This window comes from Misgurnus anguillicaudatus, chromosome 3 (assembly GCF_027580225.2).
Source record: "Misgurnus anguillicaudatus chromosome 3, ASM2758022v2, whole genome shotgun sequence".
Classification (NCBI taxonomy): domain Eukaryota; kingdom Metazoa; phylum Chordata; class Actinopteri; order Cypriniformes; family Cobitidae; genus Misgurnus; species Misgurnus anguillicaudatus.
Window position 1 is genome coordinate 1574415 of NC_073339.2, and position 18422 is coordinate 1592836.

General features: G+C 35.2%; 1 protein-coding gene and 1 pseudogene across 1 annotated transcript; both read right to left on the reverse strand.

The window, feature by feature from the left end:
• Positions 1 to 1835: 1835 nt before the first annotated feature.
• On the reverse strand, positions 1836 to 8169 carry LOC129445349 (uncharacterized). Its single transcript, XM_055206561.2, has 2 exons — positions 7619 to 8169; positions 1836 to 4933 (listed from the first exon to the last, which is right to left on the reverse strand). Exons 1-2 carry the CDS (start codon positions 7890 to 7892, stop codon positions 3831 to 3833), a joined length of 1377 nt encoding a protein of 458 aa, XP_055062536.2. The 5' UTR covers positions 7893 to 8169; the 3' UTR covers positions 1836 to 3830.
• A 3869-nt stretch (positions 8170 to 12038) lies between these two features.
• The window catches only part of LOC129445206 (uncharacterized), a 76536-nt pseudogene continuing 70152 nt past the window's right edge, over positions 12039 to 18422 (reverse strand).

An 18422-nucleotide genomic window follows, 5' to 3' on the forward strand; every position in this document is an offset into this window, starting at 1 on the left:
CCTTAATGCGAGTCCACGTGGGTGCAACGGAGTCGTATTTTGGGACAGACTCGAGCGTCACACCGGAAATAGGTAGAGAAGTTGCCCGTCAGTGTGAGCTCCTCCCTTCCGTCGTCTGATTGGTCTGATTGCTCTTTCGCAAGGACTTCTGGGTTGGTAAAGTGCGCGAAACCTGCTGCAGTGCGGGCTTCGCTGAAGACCGCATCAAGGGGGCAAAGGAGGCGCTGATGAGCACACTTCAAAGCATAAAAATGACAGATGGGACACCCTACGGACTCGTGGACTAAGCGAGAACGCGCAATTTAAGGCCACAAGACCGAAAGTCCACATGAAGTGCGCCATTTGGGACAGGGCCACTGATGGTGCCAATAAAATGAAAAACTTCATGCTGCAATGCATGCTGGGTATCAACAAATTACAAATCTCATCCAGGACTCCCATCATGCACTGCAGCATGGATAAATAATGAACTTTTTACTATTTTCTTTGTCACCATGGTTGGGATTCGTGCTCTGATTCTTGAAGTTTGTGTGTCTACATAACAAACCGGTTAATTTTAAGTGTCAGTGCAAGACAAAAAGTTCTGGTTAAAAAATAAATATATTTTTTATTTTACACTTTAATGTATTTTTAAAGAACACTTATTTATTATTTTTCTTGCCAAAAATGACAATCGTTTTGCTAAATAAGAACCTTATGCCTCAGTTGGCATCATTTAGAGCCATTTGTAGCTGCGTTGAAACGGCAATTTTAAACTGTATTTATTGGGGTCCAATAAAGTCCATTAAATTGAGAAAAATCCAGGAATGTTTTCCTCAACAAAAAAAAGTTATTTCCTCTTGACTGAACAAAGGAAGACATCAACATTTTGGATGACGTGGGCGTGAGTAAATTATCTAGATTCATTTTTTAAGAAAGCGGAATAATCCTTTAACACTGCTCAGTGTTTATATAGATCAGGGATGGGCAATTCCTGGTCCTGGAGGGCCACAACCCTGCAGAGTTTTCCTCCAACCCTAATCAAACACAGCTGAAAAATCTAATTGAAGTCTTCAGGACTGTTTGGATATGACGTTCAGGTGTGTTCGATTAAGGGTTGAAGCTAAACTCTGCAGGACTGTGGCCCTTGATGCCCACCCCTGATATAGAATCATACGTATTAAATTAAGTTAATTTGTGACTTTATCCTCTCTATGACGATCTCTGCATACCAAAAATTGCATTTTACATCTTACTCGTAGAGTTCTTTATAAACTTAAGTTTAGATGTTTGCTTTGTTTTATTAAGTCAATATTATGGTGATCCGTGCTTGTTTTAGTTGAACTATTGACTCTTGATTATTAGCATGTGTGTTATTTTCTGGCAGCTATAACTTTGTGTTATATTTGTTATGGCAAAGAAAAGACCATGTTGCAATTCTGTTATGGTGTTTGATACATAATGTCATCATCTAGAAAATGTATTTTTAATTCACTGTTTGCTCGTTTAGCAGATGTATGGTTCTCTCTCAGTAATGTGATACTAGAGTATGAGATCCAGCACTCTCAAAGCTGTTTGTCATTCTGAAGATTTTGAAACAATGTGTACATGTAAAAATGAACCATGGTGTAATCTGAACACACAAACATCCAAGTTTTAGAGTATGTGTGTGTGTGTGTGTGTCAAATGACCCCTCCCTCCTCTACTTCAGGAACCGGCTAAAAAAAAATCATTCAACAATAAGAAAATATGTAAATTGGAGGGAGTTTGTCATGTAGTTTATCTGAAGGACTTTGTGAGATTCTGGCCAACTTGTAAAACCCTTTAACTGTTTTATCAACACAAGGACAAGACATTAATAAAATGGAATTTAACAACAAACTAAAACACTACTAAATGATACTAAAATAGTTAAGAATAGAAAAATGAGAAATTATAGCTTTTATTTGATATAAGACTTGACCATGTTTGTCATATTTGAAAAATATGAAATATATGAATGTTAAAAATAATATACATCTTTGGGGGTAATAGTGTAAATTAAGTGTAAATAACTTTCTTACAGTAAAATATATGTCAAATTGATGCATATCTGCAAAAGGTAGACATTCTAAGCTTTCAAACAGTACATATGGGGTACTAGGTCCATGACAGACCATTATAAATTAAAGGAGTATTTCATATTACGTCATAATAAGTCATTTTTGACACTGTACATGGTCTGCAGAGTAAAACAGGTTAAAGTCACAATTGTGGTGATCAGTGTTTGTTTTAATTGGACTCAGTCTTGACCTTCATCTTATAGCTTACTAGTTTCTCCCTGGCTGCTATAACTTTGTGTGTTAAAATCACACTTATGGCGGTTATGGCAAAAGTAAGTTGGTAATTTAGTATGATGGCTGTGGTTAATATCTGATAAATGCTCAACATCTACAGATGTGTGTTATTAATATATCGCTTACTTACTCAGGATTTTTTTTTTCTATTAATAATGTGACACTGCAGTACAATTTGTCAATCTTTCTAAAACAAAATACACATAAACAAATAAGCCACAGTGTTACAAAGTCACACAAACATCAAGAATCAGAGTATGAATCTAAACAATAGTGAGAATTAATTGAAAAAAAGCTCATGCTGTAATGCACTCTGGGTATCAACAAATCTCTTACAGGACTCCGAGCATGCACTGCGGCATGGTAAATAATGACATTTTTACAATTCTCTTTGTCACCATTGTTGAGATTCATACTCCAAATCTCGATGTTTGTAGTTGTACATCTGTACACAGCAGTTCATTTTGTCCAGTTCTAAAAAATCCTTAATGACAAACTGGTGTGAGAGTGTTGGAACTCATATACATTATTGACAGAAAATAAAATTTTGATGAGTGACAAAATCAATCAATTAGTTGATGAGGGTCCAGAGTCCAACTAAAACAAACACTGATCAGCATACTGGTGACTTTAAATGAAACAAACTAAACATCAACATCTAAACAAATAAATTGTGTTTTACACCAACATTCAGAAATAGTGTTTATAACCGTTTTAAAAATAATACAATTTGATTTTTTTTATCAATTGCATAACAAGCAAAAAAGGAAATATTGAAAACAGTCATTTTAAACATTATTTGAAAATTAAAACATGACCTTTTTGAAACATTTGGAAATAATAGAATGTAGCATTTCTCTATTGTTCAGACAATCAAGGAACATTCTTAGAACGTTAAAAAATCAGACACTTTTCATGTTGGCAGAATGTTGAAAATGTTCAAGGAAAGGGGCTCGAGAACTGGAGTTGAGAACCACTAAAAGAACTGCTATAAATCTGGTTAATAAGTAAGTTAACAAGTAAGTCACAATTGTGCTGATTAAGGTTTCCTTTAGTTGGCACTTGGGTCTTGAAATTTAGTGTTAGTTTTCCTTTTTTCATTGTGACAGTGTGTTTTTAAACACATCTGTTAGAGCAGAGGAAGATGAGATGTTATAATTTATGTTCTGTCAACCCTGTGATTCTGCCATGAAGTCCAAAAGTGCTGTAAAAATACCCATAGCTAAGTGTTAAAAAAGTTCCCACAAATCGATGGTGTAAATCACAGAGTTAGTTCAGTGATGGTCAAAAAACAAATGTCTAAATGTCTAACTAAAGGGATATGATAATTCAAAAATTAACAAAATTAGAGTTTAAAAATGTAAGCTGACGATGAAAACTACACCTTTGCTTTTTGGTGCTGCAAACAACGCCAATGGTAAGTAATTTATAGAAATCAATTGTTTTTTCACATCCTCACATTAGACATTCACACCAAATATATGCAATCAGTGTGTAAAGAAAGACTTCACAACACTATGATGATTTCAGTGTACTTTGTTCTTCAGTATGTTTGTTCTGATGAGTCTGAAGATTTCCAGAATAAGCAAATCTCTCTCCAAAAATCGAGCTAACGTAAGGTTTCTCTCCAGTGTGAAGTCTCTCATGGAGTTTTAAGTTACCTGATTGAGCAAACGTCTTTTCACAATGAGAGCATTTGTAAGGTTTTTCACCTGTATGAATTCTCTTGTGTTTCAGTAAACTGCCATGTTGGCTAAAACTCTTCCCACAAACATTGCAGTGGTAAGGTTTTTCACCAGTGTGAACTCTCTGATGAACTCTGAAATGAGATGGATCAGAGAAGCTCTTTCCACATTGAGAGCAGACGTAAGGTTTCTCTCCGGTGTGAAATCCCAGATGGACTTTTAAGGAAGCTGAACAAGCAAACGTCTTCTCACACTGAGAGCATTTGTAAGGTTTTTCACCTGTATGAGTTCTCTGGTGTGTCACTAAACTGCCACGTTGACTAAAACTCTTTCCACAAACATTACATTGATGAGGTTTCTCTCCAGTGTGAATTCTTTGATGAACAATGAATTGAGATGGATCAGAAAAGCTCTTTCCACAGTGAGAGCAGACGTAAGGTCTCTCTCCAATGTGAACTCTCTCATGGACTTTTAAGGAAGCTGCATAAGCAAACGTCTTCTCACAATGAGAGCATTTGTAAGGTTTTTCACCTGTATGAGTTCTCTGGTGTGACACTAAATTGTAATGTCGATTAAAACTCATCCCACAAACATCACAGTGATGAGGTTTCTCTCCAGTGTGAATTCTCTCATGGTCTATTAGATTTGATTTACGATAGAAACCTTTATCACAGTGTGAACATTGAAAGGGTTTCTCTTCAGAGTGAATATTCTGGTGTGATTTTAATAACCATGAATTCTTGAAGGTTTTTCCACATTCACTGCACTGATACGGTCTCTCACTGGTGTGTTTCTTCAGATGATGTTCATTTTCTGTTTGTCTTCTCTCATGTCTCTCTAAATGTCTCTGTGAACTCAATGTCTCTCCACCGGTGATGCAAGAAAGAGTCGAGGACGTTATTTCTTCATCCAAACATAATTCACTCTTCACATCTGAAAGAAACATGAAACAATTAAATTCTCTTTTATTTACACAAAAAAGGATGACTTGAGAGTCTGTACCTTTTACTACATTTACACAGAGACAGAAGACAGCTGTCAGTCCTGTAATTATAGCTGGGTCATTGCACGTCAAAAAAAATTGGAAATGTACAAAGCAAAACAAAATCATAATGTTTGTAAGTAATTTATTAGAATAAAGGTAAACTAGTGATAAAAAAGGTAACACTTTACAATAAGGTTGTATTTGTTAAAGAGCACATATGATCCGATTCACAATTTTAGCCTTTTTAGCCTTTGGTGTGTAAAGTACTATTCACACAGGATTAGTATTATCTGAGGACCTAGTGTGATTTAGAAATTACCTCCCTACGTCTGAGTTTCGTGTGGCCGGTTCGCATGGGATAAGCTAAGCCTGCGATTTCACTTAAATTACCTGACTTATCTCCCAGATATAATGTTCGGGCTCTGCATAACACCATATCATATTTTGTTAAATCATACAGTGAATGTTTGAAAAAAAGTGAAACTGAGATGACAGATTTGCGTTGTCTGTCTCTAGATGCAGTTTTAAAGATTAAAATTACTTTAATATAACTGATCAACACAATTAAAAGGCGCCATAATATAACTGATTGCTCATGTTAGATTTTCCTTAAAGGGGACATATTATGAAAATCTGACTTTTTCCATGTTTAAGTGCTATAATTGTGTCCCCAGTGCTTCTATCAACCTAGAAAATGTTAAAAAGATCAACCCAATAACTTAGTTTTGTTAAACCATTTTCTGCAAGCATGTGAAAAAATAGGTCATTGTAATTTGGCCCTTATTGTGATATCAGAATAAGGTAATACCGCCCCCTTTATCTGCACTATCCAATCACAGCACAACCATTTAGTATGGAGAGAAAGAGAGAGAGAAAATAATTCACAGCACAATTGAGTTTCAATTGCAACAAACCACCATCATTGTGATCAGTGGTTTCACTTCATCCTCTAATTTTCATTTTAAATTACACACACAAAACGGCACACTTTTGCTCAGACCTATTTTAGACTTAATTTAAATCTTATAAAAAATCTCATAATATGTCCCCTTTAATTTGGCAGCTCAGTCTTTTGCAGCTGGCCAACGGATTAGAATGCATCTCATATGTAAAATAAGAAAACAGGACCAAGTGCTTATGGGGAAAATAGATTTAATGAAGGTTCTTATGTAGCATAGTTACATAGACTAATTTGAACGTTTGCGCTTGATTTGCGGGAATCACGGAAGTTTAAAAATTTAAACTTTGAGGGATTTTCGCATCACTAACCAATTAGGACCATGTTCTAGTAGTGACGTGATTACAGGAAGCGAGCAGAGGCAGAAATACAAGGCAAAAATGTTTGGAAAAAAGGGAGTGAAGAGGTCGGACAATCTGGTAAGTTTACTCAATTTGAGCTTTATTTTTAAGAAAAAAAGTCCTAATAAATGAATAGACGGAATAATCGTTTCTCAATATGACTGTTTCTTGAGTAAAAAATAAAAATCTGCATTAAAAATGAATGACTTCCAGCCACTTATACACTCTTGCCGGTGACGATGTGAATGCCCAGTAAAAGGGTTAACAGAGCGTTCACACCGCCACTGGCGAGAGCATCAAAGTGGCCGGAAGTATTTTATTTTCAATGAGAGCCAGCGGCAAGCAATGACACGGCGCATCATGGACGGTGTGAGCGTCAAGGAGAGTTGAAGTCAATTTAACTTTATGTTTTTTTTGACTCGCTTGCCGACTGTGGTGTGAATGTACAGTTAGATAGTCCGTGAGTGTTGGTGCTGGGTGTGCCTCATACATCTTGAAAAGTGAAGCCACCTGCTATTTGATCGCCATCTGTTGGTTGGCAGCAGTACAAGTCATAAACCCCGTTCTCTCCATGCTAACAAACCGGACTCGACTCTAAATAAAAAAAATTACACTTATACAATACAATTTTCAGAAAGATGGTTTTGGTCCTTTAAGTTAGTTAATATCGTGAAACCAGAAATTCTATTGGATTTATTGGTTTTAATGGGAATTTTATTGGTTGTATTGGAAACTATAATGGTCTCTATGGGTCTCTGTTGGTCATTACTGGTATGTGTTAGATTCTATTGGAGAGGCCATTAAATCCTAATGGAATATTTCTCAAAACACACTACAAAAAGGAATTTTGTAGTGGTTTAATGGGGAAAAGCTAATGGTTCCTATTGGTATTTTAATGGAAACCATTAGGAATTTCTGTAATGGTTTTATTGTTTTTCAGCAGGGTCGTCAAACCCACAAAACACAGCCATATCACAACACATGAAATATAACTTATATTGAAAGATTTGGGTGGATTATAATAGCATGTGTATCCTCTTTAAATGTTTTTATTAAAAACTGGATTAAGTGAGACCGAAAATGTCTTTTTGTGTCCAGATTTTTAGAGGCTCACCAATTATACCCCTTATGAAAATTAACAATTTAGTAACAAGTATAGTAACCATGTTTTTGATGCATTGATTTACTATCAGCAGAAAAACCCATGGTTTATGGACACGTTCTGCCTCCGCCACTGATTACTTCTACAGCAAATTAATATTTTATTCTATGTGGATAACCGATTCGGGAATGAATTCGGGTTTTAGACCCCGTGGTAACCCCAGGAGACATACCTGACACAATAAAATCATGACCATCACGGTGTTTGTCTTCATATTCATCTGCTGTAGGTTCAGTTTTTATTTCTGTAGTTTCAGTTTTGATCTTCATCGTGAGGTTCCTGCAGTCGATGAGTTTGACTGAACACATGTTGAGTTTGGTCTGCAGGATCTGCTGCTGTTCTCCAGCGTTACAGACAGAATCCAGAGACTCTGTGGAGGTTTGATCAGTAGATTCATCATCCTGTAAGCTCTGATCAGTTCCTGATTTACAGCACATCACATCCATCTCATCAACACTAAAATACACAGAGACAAGACTCTGTTTAAAACACTCACGAGGGAAAAACACTGATGATACACAAACACATCACACGCGAGCTCTTTCTTTCTTTCTTTAGTGGGTTTATATGTGGACTAAAGAGCTGCAGAGCGCCTCCTGCTGTACTGGAGAGAGAAGACACTCAACACTTCATTCATCTCTCATTCATTACACAAGAAGGTTGATGTTTCTTCATGGTTTGGTAATGGCTGTCACAATGTTGATTTTTACCAGTGTCAAGGAATACAGCCTCCACCTGCAATAGCGATTGGAGATTTACACATATATGCATAAGGAAGGAGGAAAGAAAAAGTTGTTAAAATAGTCAACAAGTGCTGAAGAAACAAAATAAAGACAAAACATCAAGCTTTTAAAATTATAATGATAGGACATTGTAAAGAAAATAATTATTAACCCATGTGCATCCTTGAGGACATTTTTGTCTTTTTCAGTTTTGTTTTTTTGATAACTTTGCCTGCGTTAATGCTAACTGCATAAAATTTGCCACAGGTGTGAATTTTTATTGGAATTTTAATATTTAACCTTCATTTCCTTTAAAAAAAATGATTTTCTACTAGGTACACAAAATACTTTCTCTCAGGACCTTTTGGACAAAAATGTCCCCATTGAAACCCATTAAAACTGCAATTTTTAATCCCGGTGCCATTCAACTATAAAATGATGCAATCTTTGTTAACAGGCTTTCATTCTGTTGGCAAGGCTTCAAAATTTAAATTTTTTCTATTTTTTACCAGATGGTGCCATTTTTTTTAGGTTTGGCATATAAAGCAAATTATCGCTTTATTGTTGTTTTCTGCTTATGCATATTATAGAGCCAATTAGATATATTATGAAGCTATAATTGTGTGGGTGTGTTGATATGGATGTCAGAGTGTGGTTTGTATGTGTGTACTGAAAATGTTATGTGTGTGTGTGTGTGTGTACCTGGTAATTATCACGTTGTGGTGACCAATTGTCCCCACAAAGATAAGAATACCAGTATTTTTGTGACCTTGTGGGGACATTTTGATGTCCCCATGAGGAAACAAGCTTATAAATCAAACAGAATGATGTTTCTTGAAAATGTGAAGTAGTAGAAAGGTTTCTGTGATGGTTGGGGTTAGAGAATGGGGCAGGTCAGGGGAATAGAACACACAGTTTGTACAGTATAAAATGCACCACGTCCATGGAACGCCCCCACAAAACATGGAAACCAGAATGTGCGCGCGCGCGTGTGCGTGCGCGTGTGTGTGTGTGTGTGTGTGTGTGTGTGTGTGTGTGTGTGTGTGTGTGTGTGTGTGTGTGTGTGTGTGTGTGTGTGTGTGTGAGCGTGTGTGTGAGCGTGTGAACAGTTTGAATGAAAAAAAAATTGTACTGGAAATCACAAGACTCCAACCGCTGCAAAGGAGGTGTCGTTTTTTTCATAAAAAAACAACAGTGGCATTGTGTAAACAAACCAGCATTTGAAGGGTTAAAATTCTGAAAATGAATGAATGTTTGGTCATTGTGATTAGAGCTGATGCTAGTTAAAAAAATTGCATCAGTAAAAGTGGAAAAAAATATTAATCTATAATGTTTTTATGACACTTTTTTGACATGGACATTTTTGTCCTTTATGGACCTGAGAGGTAACTTTTTTTTTAAATCTGATACTGCATAAAAAATATGAATGCATAAAAAAATAATGTTGTTGTTAATCATTGACATACTCAAAGAAAAAAAATCTGCTTTGCATTTAGTAAATTGAAAATAATTAAAATTTTTCTTTTTTTCATAAAAAAAAACAGCAGTAGCATTGTGTAAACAAACCAGCATTTAAAGGGTTAAAATTCTGAAAATTAATGAATGTTTGGTCTTTGTGATTAGAGCTGATGCTGCTTAAAAAAATGGCATCAGTGAAAGTGGATAAATCTATAATATTTTTATGACACTTTTTGGACATGGAAATTTTTGTCCCCTGTGAACCTATGTGTAACTTTTTTAAATTGATGCACAAGGGTTAAAGAATGGGAACATCAGTCTGATTTTATCATTAAAATACAGACACTGAGTGAAGAAAAGAGCTGTAAGGAACAGGAAAGAGAAGATTATTACCAGATCAAGAATAAGGGACAGTCAATTAAATAGCATGCGTCATATTATAGAGAAGAACACAACTGGGTCATTGTTCAAATTGTGGTGGCAAATGAGAGGCAGAAATTTTAAAAATGCTTCTTTGTTTTTTTTTAATAAAATGTATTGTTATGCATTTTAAATTATTTTAAATTGCTATATCAATTAAAATCGAAGCTTAATAACATTTTGTGGTGTTACCAATATTTGAAGTAAAAAGACACTTAGTAACACCACAGACAAATTAGCCTAAATCCAGTCTTCTAAAGTTTCCTAAAATGGAGGCTGCCATCATGATGATTTCAAGATCAGGGGACATTTAGTAAATTTATAAAATATATAATAATAATTATATTATTTAAAGTCTGCAAGTTATAAACATAACATCACAGACACTAATAAAGTGTGACAGATGAAATTGTCAGAAATTAAGCTAACTTTAAGAAAATTATTAAGAAAGAATGCACCTCAGATTAACCAGCACCTGCACTGAACAATGAAGTAGTCCAAATAGATTTCCTCCTTTACTTAAAAGGGCAAATGCCACATTTGTCCCCAACACCTCAAAACACAAAAGGCTAGATGCCTGTGGCGTATGTATTTCCCTCATCTTTCAACCCCTCTGTCTGTGCTATTCCCCCCTTTTTTCTTTTCTTTTTTCCTAACCGAATGAATCTATCTAAATGTATCTATTAATTTGATTACATACTTCTAAACATGTATGCATTACGTTAAATAACCCTTCATTCTTTACACACACATACTTACAACATGTTATGTATGGGCAATGGCTATATTTATTGTTTGTTTGTCTTATCTGTTTTCTGTTTTGTTTAATTCATTTTTTACCACATGTAAATAGAGTCACTTTCTGTGTCTGCAATAAATGAATTTAAAAAAAGGGCAACATCCATTGTCGTAAAACTACAGACATGAATTCGGAAGAAACTACTTTTTTTCTTACATATACAACGTCATTATATATATATATATATATATATATTTTTTTATAAAATTGTACAAATAAAATCTATATTCACAATATAACCACTTCATTTGTGTTAAAAATGTAATATTGTTGCAATTATACCCCTCTGAGGTATGGCAGGAACTTCAATGTTGCCAGAGTCCATATCAGTGTTTGATGGTTTCTATCACTCAGTTTTACTTTTACACATTGTTCTCTTTCACTGATGAAGTCTTTTTTCATGAAGTTTTGATTACTTAAGAAGTTTACATGCTAATGGTATGTGCTTCACATGTACATTTATTAATGAAAGTGTGAAACGTGTGTCACTAAACGATACTGTTACGCATCCTCACGCTTTTCCTTCTTCTTTTATTTCTTTACGCCATTCCAGCATCTACGGCTATATTTATGTGGAAAACCAGTTAATCCATACACAAGTTTTATTCAGACAAGTTGATCCATACACAGGTTGGGGGAGTGACAATTTGGCATCTCCAATTTGCCTAACTGGGAGGAGGAAACCGGAGTAAACCCACGCTGACACACGGAGAACATGCAAACTCCACACAGAAAGGCCACCTGCCCTAGCCGGGGCTTAAATCAGGGACCTTCTTGCTGTGAGGCAACAGTGCTGAGCCACTGTGCCGCCCCCTCACACTTTTTAAAGTGGGTATAGAACGTTTCATCGGACGCATGTGATACACGTCTGGATCCGAACCTTACTTCCGGTTTCGTTTTTTTTAAGGTCTGACTAGTTGCTAAACGGATCTCTTGAACAAATGCCTCGTTGAAAATAACTAATGTATTGGTTTCCTAGGTAATATATGTGTTGTTTTTTTGCTTGTTATATAAATAAACTATGTTTAAAGAACTTTGTTGTTATTTATTCTTAGCGGAGTTTACCGGAAGTTACGTGCAGCCGCTTGTTTATGTTGTTACTGCTGAAACGGTCTATATGTTAGTGGGTATACAGTGTATACCTGTCCACAGCTCAAATTTACTTGTAGTGAATAATTCAGAGTAATGCAGAATAAATCCAAACGTAACATTTTTTTAGCCAGGTAAACAACATGATAATTAAAAAATCATTTCAACTGATATAACACATTAATCAATCATAAGAAATTTCAACAATACCAAATAATTCAAACAATATAATGCATTGATCAATCATACAAAACACTGAATAAAACAAAAGGAGAGAGTAATTGACGTATTAATTCAACATGCAATTCAAGCAATATAATACATTGATCAATCAAACAAAAACCATTAATAGTAAAACTTTAGAGAGTTTATAAATGTTACCTGGCAATAAGAACTAAATATTTGCTTTTGGCACCACAAATAACCAAGATCAATGTAAAGTCATTCATAGAAATAAATAGTTTTTGTTCTAGTACATTATCGAATCAAATATTCTCATTGAATATACACAACCAGTGTGTCAAGACAAACACTACAATGATTTCAGTGTAGTTTGTTCTTTAGAGTGTTTCTTCTGATGATGCTGAAGACTTCCAGAATAAGAATCTCTCTCCACAAATTTAAGCAGACATAAATGTTTCTTCTCCTGTTTGAACTCTCTCATGGGCTTTTAATTACTTGACTGAGTAAACGACTTCTCACACTGAGAGCATTTGTAAAGTCTTTCACCTGTATGAGTTCTCTCGTGCTTTAGAAAGCTAGCAAACACTTCAGTGATGAGGTTTCTCTCCAGTGTGAACTCTCTGATGGATTCTTAAGCAACTTGAATAAGCAAACATCATCTCACACTGAGAGCATTTGTAAGGTTTTTCACCTGTATGAGTTCTCTGATGTGACACTAAACCGTCATGTCGACTGAAACTCTTCCCACAAACATTACAGTGATGAGGTTTCTCTCCAGCATGAACTCTCTCATGATCTCTGAAACGAGATAAATGTGAGAAGCTCTTTCCACAGATTGAGCAGATGTACGGTTTCTCTCCAGTATGAACTCTCTCATGGACTTTTAAGTGAACTGCCTGAGTAAACGTCTTCTCACACTGAGAGCATTTGTAAGGTTTTTCACCTGTATGAGTTCTCTGGTGTCTCACTAAATGTCCATGTTTATAAAAATTCTTCCCACAGACATCACAGTGATGAGGTTTCTCTCCAGTGTGAACTCTCTGATGGTCTTTTAAGGAAGTTGACTGAGTAAACGTCTTCTTACACTGAGAGCGTTTAAAAGGTTTTTCACCTGTATGAGTTCTCTGGTGTCTCACTAAACTGACACGTTGACTAAAACTCTTTCCACAAACATCACAGTGATGAGGTTTCTCTCCAGTGTGAATTCTCTCGTGGACTATCAGATGAGATTTATGACTGAAACGTTTATCACAGTGTGAACATTGAAAGGGTTTCTCTTCAGTGTGTAGTGTTTTGTGTGGCTTGCACTGATACGGTCTCTCATTGGTGTGTTTCTTCAGATGATGTTCATGTTCTGTGTGTTTTCTCTCTAAATATCTCAATGTCTCTCCACCGCTGATGCAGGAAAGATTCGAGGACGTTATTTCTCCATCCAAACATAATTCACTCTTTACATCTGACAGAAACACGAAACAAATAAATTGACTTTTATTTATATAAAGTGGGATGAATTGAGCTTGTGTATCTTTTCTATATTTACAGAGAGAGAGTAGACAGCTGTCAGTGTTGGTATTATAGCTGCTTAGGTAATTACATATTGATTAAATCAAATTGTTTTGTCTTTTACCGAATTTATACTTAAAACCACCCTTTCCTTATAATAGTTTACTATGGTAAACGGTTAACATAAAATTTAGCTTGTTGTGTTTCTATTCAGGGTTCATAAGTTGACTTGATGAGCGTGCTTTACTTCGGTTAGTGGTTAACCGGTCAACATGAGCATCCCTACTTCAGTGTTGGTTTAAACACCCTGCTGGTGGTACCCACATGAACACAGAGCACAGAGTGTTAATTTAATATCAGGGATTTTACTGTGTATAGCTCTGGCAATTTGGGTAAATTAGTTTTGCGATATTACAAACCTCCTGTCAACTATTGTGCACAGCCCTACATATATATATATACATATATATATAAAAACAAATTGCTTCACACCCAAATCCCTAATAAAAAAGCCAGTTTTAAAAATATAGATGTGTGTCAAACTTTTAGTGGTTTTTACGAAAAAAATGCAACTTGGTGTCATTGTTTGCTGCATATTTTTGTGAAAAAAAGATATATTATTGCTAGTGATGCACCGATATATCGGCCGCCGATATTTATCGGCCGATTTTTGATACATTTGAAACCATCGGCAATAGCACGAGAAAGGTCGATACCGATTGTTTATTAATTAACTGCATAAAGAAATCCATTATATGTAAAAAATGAGTTAAAGTTTGTTAATAAAATTAATGCTGAATAGCAAAAACCACCTTTGAAGGTTGTCATGCTGTCTTATTATATTTGTTTTAGCTTAATTTGTGCCTCTCTTATTATGTTGGTCAGTTGTTAATGTTAATTAGATCCAATCCATGTTCAGTAAAATAATTTGATGCAGAAATAAACTAGCTAATAGACCAACTGTATAGTATTGTATACAAGTGTTTAAAATCGGTATCGGCCAGAAGTTGTCTGTTTAAATCGGTATCGGACCAAAAAAATCCTATCGGTGCATCCCTAATCATTGCATAATTATTAACACAAAGTTTTAGAAATTTGAAAAATATATTCTTGGAGCTTTCCATTGTTATGATTATTTTAGGTTTACAGTATGATATTAGTGTTATAAATATGTATTAACAACTTGATCTCATCTGTGGCCCCTTACATTTGACAAAATTCTCACTCCGTCATTTTCTTTTTCAAAAAGATGAATATAAACTACACACTTAGAGCTACATAAACAGTTTGTGTGGCCCGCAACAGTTGGTGTTAAAAATAGTTAAAATGCAACAATTGTGGAGACATAAATTTACCTGACAGAAAAAAATCATGACCATCATTGTGATTGTCTTCATATTCATCAGATGTGGGTTCAGTTTTTACTTTTGTATGTTCAGTTTTGATCTTCATCATGAGGTTCCTGAAGTCGATGAGTTTGACTGAACACATGTTGAGTTTGGTCTGCAGGATCTGCTGCTGTTCTCCAGCGTTACAGACAGAATCCAGAGACTCTGTGGAGGTTTGATCAGTAGATTCATCATCCTGTAAGTCCTGATTACTGTCACACACTGTAGTGTCCTGAGCGTCTGTGTGCTTTGACTCAGTATAACAGAGTAAAGTCAGACTGAGCTCGGAGTCCTGTGTGGAAGATTCACAACAAACACACACAGAGTAAGATTAGAAATGATTTGATGTTGTCTGATTCAGGTAAAGGATGTTTAAGCTGTACAAACCTCTCTCTTCAGTCCTTCATCTCCTCTTAACCTCAGCTTTGTCTCCAGTAACGCCACCTCTTTCTTCAGCTGAGAGATTTCTGTGATGAAATCATCAATATCCAGCATGGACAGATCAGTTCCTACTGATTTACAGCACATCACATCCATCATCAACACTAAAATACACAGAGACAAGACTCTGTTTACACTCAATAAAACACTCAAGAGAGAAAAACACTGAGGATACACAAACACATCACACACGAGCTCTTTCTGTCTTTCTTTAGTGGGTTTATATGTGGACTAAAGAGCTGCAGAGCGCCTCCTGCTGTACTGGAGAGAAAATACACTCAATACTTCATTCATTTGTCATTCATTACACAAGAAAGTTGATGTTTCTTCATGGTGTGGTAATGGCTGTCACAATGTTGATTTTGTTGATGAGTCTTTACCTGCAATAGTGATTTGAGATTTGCACACATGTAAGGCCAGCTGAGGCTGCCATAAAAGTTCTGTAAGAATATGGTTTAAAACAACAAAAAGGTGTATGGATTACAGTGAAAATGATATATTGTATTGTATTTGTATTATACAAATCTTAACTATCAAACATTTGAAACAGGAAAATGTCTAAAATTTAGTTGATGAACTGACCCAGCAGATGTTCACTTAATGACTTAATTATAACTTCATTATCTCATTAACTTTAACACTTAACTTTTTTATAACACCTACCTGGGTGTGGATTATCAAGCAGTGTTCATTTAACACTGGGGATTTTGCTGTGTAAACTGAAAAAAAATATTTTAGTGGATTTACTTTTAAAAAGCTAGTACACTTTTCCACTTACAAACAAATCAACCGCGATGGGATTCATGAATGAGTTTAGTACTATGTTGATACCCATCATGCATTACGGGATGAAGCTTTATTTTGATGATTGTAACCATTGTTGAGATTCACCCATTGGTTCTTAGTGTCTTTATGTGTTTCATTAAGCCAGTAGTTGAAAACATCTATGTATTTTGTTTATTTCGTAAGAATGTGATTGCTACAACAGCTTTAATATCTTATTGTGACACTACAGGTCAGGGGTCTCATTTATAAAACGGCGCATAGAATCCATACTAAAAGTTTACGTATGCACAAAAGCCAAGCGTACGGCAAAACATATTCAGATTTATAAAACCATGCGTACACACACCAGCAAGCAATGTTCCTTTTATAAATCACATACCACCTGCAAGTGTGCATACATGAATATGCCTCATATGCTGCCCTTTACAAGCCCATGATTAACCATGAATAGTCAATGCAAATCACCTCATGAATGCTGCCTGCATATTAATAAAGCTGGCATTGAATTGTTCTTTCTTAAGCTAAATGCTCCTGGCCAAACACCAGTCATTGGCGTAATCCTCCAGCATTGCAATCATGCAGCATTTAAATATGTTTATAAAACGGGCAGTTCTGGTTCTTCATTCTGAAACTAGTGCCGGGAAAAGATTAATCGCGATTAATCGCATACAAAATAAAAGTGATTTTTGACATAAAATATGAATATGTGCTACGTGCAATTATTATGTATATATAAATACACACACACTCATGTATGTATTTAAGAAACATTTACATGTGTATATATATTTATTTATATTTTTATATATTTTATATTATATATAAATAAAAAAATATGTGATAATAATTGATATATAAATAAAAAAATCTAAAATGAATATATGTATGTGTGTGTGGTTAAATATACATAATAATTACACACAACACACACAATTATATTATGCAAAAAATCACTTTTATTTTGTATGCGATTAATCGCGATTAATCTTTTCCCAGCACTAGTTGAAACGCGTTCTAAGCCGTGATAAAATACACCGGTAACCTCACGGTTCAGACCACATTACATAAGTATCACTGCGCCACTGTTGCTGCGTACTGATTTATGAAAATAAACACCACAGTCTTTAATCATATTTTTAATTTGCCTACAATTGCACAATTAATGGCGATATCCAAATAAATGTCAATAAATACTGTTGAGTCATCTCGTCGATAAAGAGAAAACGTTGTCTGAGGAGTTTATAACTGAAGTTCATACGCCCGCTATTATCCACTGGGTGGCGATCTTTCCCAACTTAAACACTGACGCATTCACTGAAAACACCGTGTAGCACTGTTCATGTCTGAATCTGATTTCTTACTAAAGTTCTTCACAAAAATGGAATTATCTCCGCTTTTAGCTGAAAATTTGAGAGGTGATAACTGATAAGAGAACAAATTAAGGTAGGATGAAACTTTTTGTTGTTGTTTGAAAGCGGATGGTCTGTTCTTTCATTTTATATTTATGTTTACTTTCAGAAGATAATTTTTCTGTAAGGCATTAAACTAAAACCGGGTGGCAACTTAAAAAAAACGCTGACGGGGAAAGAGTTCAGCATGCTTCCAAGCATATTTGATCATCACTTCAACAGCACAATATAAATGTTAATGTATAAATTAGATGAATGGTAATTTATAAAATAAACACCACCGTCTTTAATCATATTTTCATTGTATCTTTGCTGCGTCTGTGTTGTTTGTGAACTGCGCTCTGTTTCAGTCACACTTGATTCTGAGGAACTACTTTGTTTGGCGGAAGAGTAATATTTATACTAATATAATTACAACTTATTTGTGTTTTATTTTATAAAATCCCGCTAACTTTATGCATATGAAGTGACCGTTTTATAAACGCAATAAACCCCTCGAAGCGTTGGGTTACCAGTGCATTTTATAACAGCTAAAGGGGTTTAGGCACTCCGCTTCGCGTCGTGCCTAACAACGCCCCTTAGCTGTTATAAAATGCACTGGTAACCCACTGCTTCTTAGGGTTTATTGCTTTATTAAATCAATATTATCGTACACCTTGCAAAATCACAGAATAAATGAGAAGTATCACTAAAATAAAATAGATGTGTTTTCTGCTGCTTTTGTGCATACAGGAGATTTGCCTACTCTGTAATTTCATAGCAACACTAATACTGTAGA